The 6,616-nt window shown below is 34.4% G+C and overlaps 1 protein-coding gene across 1 annotated transcript; it reads right to left on the minus strand.

Moving 5' to 3' along the window:
• Positions 1–1,321: 1,321 nt before the first annotated feature.
• LOC133286579 (putative oxidoreductase TDA3) lies at positions 1,322–3,418 on the minus strand. Its single transcript, XM_061484011.1, has 2 exons — positions 2,379–3,418; positions 1,322–1,918 (listed from the first exon to the last, which is right to left on the minus strand). Exons 1-2 carry the CDS (start codon positions 3,172–3,174, stop codon positions 1,551–1,553), a joined length of 1,164 nt encoding a protein of 387 aa, XP_061339995.1. The 5' UTR covers positions 3,175–3,418; the 3' UTR covers positions 1,322–1,550.
• Positions 3,419–6,616: the final 3,198 nt, after the last annotated feature.

Consider the following 6,616-nt stretch of genomic DNA (forward strand, 5'->3'; position numbering starts at 1 on the left):
TAAAAGATTATTTTGAGATAAAAAGTCTTATCGATTTTAAAAGGCTATTTAGAATTGTATGACTTTAAATATTTTTTAAAAGATTTTTTTTACAATCAAAATTTTATAAGATTGAATTTTAAAGGATTTTAATAGAATTTATAAGATTTGAAAGGACAATATAGATTTATAAAATTTTAAAAAACCATATCAACTTTTAACAAATATTCAAAATTATAAGAGTCAATAAAAAAATTCAATGATATTAATAAAAAAATAAAAACCTAATATAATTTTCTAAATCAGTAATTTCATGTAACTTGATGTCCTACTAAGCAGCAACTCTCCACATATCTATACTAGTCTTTTACGCATTAACATCTTCTCATTTTTTCTATTAGGTTTGACTTTTGGATTGAAAATCATCTTTTTAATTTAATACCAGAGCTATGCATATAAGATATTAAGACTCAAATTTTTTTATTTATTAAAATAATTCAAAATTTGCATACAAAACCTAAAGTTTATGATAAAATTTCATTTGAAAATTTTTGCTATTAATCTTGGAAACCTTAGGATTTTTGTTCTATATGATGAGAGTTTTCTAATCATATATTATATGCATGCTTATGCTAAGAAAATTTTGAATATGAATTTTTGGATTTTAAAAGGACGTCAATCAGTGATATGTCGGAATAGCCATTTTTGGGATTGAAAAGGACGCCAATCAAGTTTTCGTGATTCTGATAGCCTGATAGGCAGCCATATTGGGGCTTTCCATTGATAATGATAACGCCCAAATAATTTTCCGGAACAAAAGTTATACCTAAATAAAGTTAGGTCGACCATTTATCTTCTGGTGATAAACCTCATCCAAATCTTTTATTGCCATTCGTCTCACTTCATTTTTATTAATTAATTATAATTTTAGGTTTTGGAGAAAAACTAATATTTGTTAGTATGTAAATTGTTTTAGTCATTCTCTTACAATCGACATTCCTATTTAATTTCAGTCTCTTTACAGTCTTAAAAGAAGGAAACTACTGAAAAGAGCAACTGAAAGACAACAATCAATTGAGATAATTTAGCATAGATGACTAAAGGAACTCCGGATGAACTAAGATCACCGAAAAAACCCAGATAACGAGTAAGTACCAATGTTTTAATGCGGAAAATATCCATAATTTACTGTTAAAAAGTTCTTTACGAGACTGGCAAGTAGCCGCGCTAAGCAAAAGTAGACTTCCGTGGGAATATCTGTGATGATATAAATTGCGCTGTTGCAAATTACAAATCTGATCATAAAAATGATGGAATGCAAATGTGCAAGGTCCTGTGAAAATCATTAACCTAACAAAAGCTTTTGGTAGGTTAAGTTAAGATTTTGTATTGAAGGTTAGGTTAAGATTTTGAGTTGTTACTGTACAATTTCTACTGGTCCCATAGTTAAAAAACAGCATTCGACGTCAAAAAGCAACATAGGTCATGACACACCTCACAACATATCGCTCTATTTAGCAATTATTCCTCGTCTCTGTCTCGTTTTTACATGGCATGTAATGTAATGGTGTCTAAGACTTGACAAATCTAGCAGGACTAAAATGCTTAAGATCAACAATAGTGGAATGGCCATCGATGACAAGCTCGGCCATGGCAGCACCAGTGGCAGGACCATTGAGAATACCCCAGCAACTGTGCCCTGTTGCCACATAACACCCCTTAACCCCCGGAACCTCTCCAATGATTGGCACGCCATCATCAGTACATGGTAAAAAGCAAGCTTGCTCAGCCTTCACTCGTGCCACTCCTTCCCCAAGATGACTTGACACCGTCTTAGCCACCCTTTTCAGCATCTCAATCGATTCGGGGTTACCCCGTATCTCCTCAGGATCATCAGGTACCTCTTCCTCCCTTGACATCCCACACACATACACCTCCCCTGTCAATTCAATAAATGCCACGTCAACATCAATAAATCCTAATGAAAAATCCAAAACATATTAGTATTACCATTTTTTTTTTTTAAATAATTATTTATTAATTTAATGCCGGGAAGTATAACCAAATAGTTTCTCCCACGTGTAGCGCTTTTCAAAACGTCCACAGGAGGTGTAACTAATTCGAACACGCTCTGCCGTGATACACATCATGTATTAAATTAATCTTTACACAAATTACGCATGATGCGTGACAGAAACATGCAAACTCTATTAGTAAATAATTTATCCGGCAAAATGTTTGTGCTTTTGTAATAGAAGAGTCAAAAGGCCCAACAAATATTTATTTATTCTTCTTTAATATTTTTGTGTTTTTGTAATAGAATAGAAGAGTAAAAAAAAAACCCAATAAATATTTATTTATTCTTCTTTAATATTGTGACTGATTGGCATAACGCATACCTGTGGGGCGAGGGTACACTTCTGTGTCAAGAGGCGTTGCACGCTTGGAGGGATAGTAACTGAGAGAGAGAGCATGGGGAGTTATAGCATTGGGCTCTCTGGGCTCCAAAACTATGCTATGGGCCTTAAGCCCATAAACTCTAAACAGCGATGACAACAGCTCCAACTTACTAGACCAAGGGCCCAGTGCCAACACCACCGCATCCGAGTCAATAACTCGTCCTCCTTCAAGCACCACCGATCCAACTCGTCCTCCTTCCACCTCCAACCGCTCCAATTTCCCAATCACCACCTCCACCCCATGACTCTCCACGGCTCTCCCAATAAGCGTGCGAGTGAATAGTTGCGGGTGCACCTGCGCCGTTGTTTCAAGGGTCCCACTCGTTCTTGGACTTCGAGCTGGCCCGTCAACCCAAGACGGCAAGTAACCGCCGCCACCGGATGCGGAAACGGGGCTGTCGGATTCGGTAACGGTGAGGCTGAGAGTGGTGAGGGGTCTGTAACCGTAGGATCGAGGACCGTCCAGCTCTTGGGAAAGCGAACGGTGGAGATTGAAGCTCGCGCTAGCCAGCGCTTCCACCGGTCCTCCGTCGCACCAATCTAGGGCGAGGAATCCGCCGGCTTTTCCGGAAGCGGCGCATGCCACGTCGGACTTCTCTATGAGTGTGACGGCGGCGCCCTTCTTGGCTAGAAAGTAAGCGGTGCACACGCCTACGACTCCGCCGCCGCAAACCACCACGTGCTTCGGCTGATCCATGGGCGGCGCCGATGTGGTAATCAACTTGGCACCAGACATGAGATTTCTGTTTCGGGGAAATAGAATGAGCACTGACAGCTGAATCCCCACCGGTGGACACGTGTCTGTTACATTGTTTCTTCTTCACTCCAGAATTAAGTGGATAAACCCCGATTCTTCTTCCATTTTCTTTTCCTTTTTTTCTTCTTCTAATAATTATTTTAGTTTGGGAAAGAATTCGGCCCGGCCCGATAAAAACAAGTTTTTCTTCATGAGAAGGTTCAACCTTAGTGGGCTTGTAATCCTTTCTTTCCTGTGTTCAATGCTAAACGCCAACATTTATTTAACTATTAGCTGATAAAATAAATTTAGGGTCCATCTGGAGTGAAATTAGAGTTACAGTTTAGAATAACTTTAATTTCAATTTTGTCGCAATTGTGATTGATTGAGAATTTTTTTTTTATGTATTCGAAATAAAAAAGTATTTGAGACAACAATGTAATCAAGAATTAAATGATAACTTTATAGAGGACTGTAGCAACGATTGTCTATGTAGCATTGATACCGACACGGAACACGTGACACACGATACGACACGACACTCCGATACGTTAATTCTAAAAAATGTTAGATTTCGACACGTTAGGACACGTTTTGATATTAAATAATATTTTTTAATTTATGTAATGTATATTATATTTAGAGTAAATACCATTTTTGTTCCTCAACAAATTTCACGATGTCCGCTTTAGTCTCTAGCAAATAAAAAGGCCCATCGTGGTTCTTAAGAAATTCAAAATGGACCCATTTTAGTCCTTTAGGGACTAATATAGGTCTTTTTTGAATTTGTGATGGATCACGATTTCAACTAAATGGGTTCATTTCGAATTTTTTAGGGACCACGATGGGCCTTTTTATTTGCTAGGGACTAAAACGGGCATCGTGAAATTTGCTGAGGACCAAAAAGGGTATTTACTCTTATATTTAATATTCAATAATTTAACAAAAAATAAATCTAAACTTATAATATTCATAAATTGTGCAAAGAAACATAAGGTATCCCAAATATTTATATTAAACTCAATAAAATAGTAATCGTATTCCAACGAATCTAATAGTTGGAACTAAAAACTCAACACAACGTAACCTTTAAACTTTTTTTTTGAATTTCTATAACGCGTGTTGGAGTGGCGGGGAGTGTCGGAAAGTGTCGGACACGACACGTCAGGATTTTTGAAGTATCGGTGCTTCATAGACGATTGTGGTAGGAGGATGTTAGTGGCAGAGGACAACGAAAGCAGTGGTGAGTGGTGACAACTATGAACGAAGGTCACTAGAGACAAGATTATTTGTGACAAGCTATGTCGCACCAATATCGACACGGGATATGATACGATATATTGATATGTTAATTTTTAAAAATATTAAATTTTGGTATATTAGAACACATTTTAATATTATTTATATAATATAATTTACATTTAGTTCTTATAGAAACTCATAATAAGTTATATAATCAATCAAATATTCAAATTCTATTACATAAATATAAAAAAAAATTCTATCCAATTTCATAATAGGAAATATTTAATTTGTAAATTAAATTTTCATGGTTAGTTGTAAAAATAAAATAAAATAAAATTTGGATATATGTTATCAAAAAAAAAAAAAATTGGATATAAAAAAATGTATAAAAAAAATTAACTGCATATCAAAAAATATTGACCGCATATCAAATGCGTGTCAAAATATGTCGGAACGTGTCAGTGTTCAACACATATCCAACACGCATTTTCTTGCCAAAATAGCATGTCCATGCATCAAGGTGACAACTAACAAGTATGTCAATGGCAATAGTTTTTGGAACATGAAGAGACAAAAAAATAATGAATAATTAAACATGAAATATTGATTTTAAATTTTATTTTTGGTATTTGAAATTGTTGTCTACGGTATAAATTAATATAGTATTAAATTAATTATTTTTTAATTCCATCGATTTGGATTTAGGGGTTAGGAATAAAATCTACATATTCAATTCAGCTTAAATGAATACGTTCTTCCATTTTTTTCATTATGAAACTGAGTAAAGGCCCGTGAAAATATATTAAGGAAAAATGTTTCTGCAGTTAATGCAGATAAGTTATCTGCATTTATTCTCAAAACGATGTTATTTTGGTATTGAAATCTCAAAAAATTATAAATTTAAAGACTATTATAACCCTGAAATAAATTAAAATTACAAAGACACCATTATTTCTGCCCCAAAACGACGTCGTATTGACTTACTGCAGATAACTTATATGCAGTAACTGCAGAAAAAATGAACACAACATATTAATATCTAAATCAATAGACTTAACATAATTTTGTAGTTTTTTTGTTGGTAAAAATATAATTTTGCAGTGTTTAAAAACCTGGCTCGGCCATCAACTCAGCCGAGGTAAGGGGGTCACTGGCTCACTTCGCTGACCCGATTTTATATATTAAAAAGATATAAATATATATTCTATATGAGAAATTCAAAAAATTCAAACCATCAATCTTTAAAGATTCAAAATATACTTAACATAATTCAATCAATTAAATCCACAAGTCAATATTCACAAGCTAATCAAAGTATCAAACTATCAAAATATAAAACACATATTCCAACTTTTTTTTAATGAAAAGTTATATCATCAAACTCAGGTCATTCTTGTCCTTCTCATGCACCTACAACAGTATCTGAAAAGAGATCCTTAACCACAATTGAGAATAGCGGAGAAGAGACGACTACACGACAAATTAACGAGGGGGAGAGAAGAACTAGCACGGTGGAGGAGATCACCGGAACAAGGAGATTGAGTTTGGGTCTTGGAGAGAAGATCGGAAGAGAAGAAGAAGAACGATTCAGATTTCAAATCTAGTTCTAAATCTAGGTAGCAACGAGTTTTTGTTTTGTTTTTTTTCTTTTTTACAGATCAAACAACTTCATTTCGTGTATAATTTTTTTTTAAAATGCAGTGACCCCTCTGACCTGGGAGTCACGGGTTCAATTGGGGGGTTTCGTGGGTTAGAGGGGTTAACGTGCAAGTAGAGTCTAACTACTAACCCGAACCCTTAGAGAGAGGGTCAATAACCCGGAGCCAGAAGAGTCAATTCCGGGTGAGATGAGATTTTAAAACATGTAATTTTGTAGTTAATTGTACGTAGCGTCTTTTTTATAAGTATAATAGTGTTTAGTATTCTACCTAAAAATAAAATAATGTCTGATAAACTTTCGTAATAGATGTGAGATATATCAATGATAACAAAAAATATATAAGATAAACTAAAGAAAAGTGATAAACTTTTCAAATATTTTCTACATTATATTAAAGAAAAGTGATAAATGTTTACCAAAAACCAAGTGATAAATTATATTACCTAACTACTGTACGTATACTCCCCCAAAATAAAGAAATAAATAGATTAGGACGCAAATACTCAAGTTTTCAATTCTTTTATTTTGCATTAAAGA

The sequence above is a fragment of the Gastrolobium bilobum genome, unplaced genomic scaffold (assembly GCF_033153095.1).
Source record: "Gastrolobium bilobum isolate Gb01-03AN ecotype WA unplaced genomic scaffold, APGP_CSIRO_Gbil_v1 utg6309, whole genome shotgun sequence".
Taxonomy (NCBI): Eukaryota; Viridiplantae; Streptophyta; class Magnoliopsida; order Fabales; family Fabaceae; genus Gastrolobium; species Gastrolobium bilobum.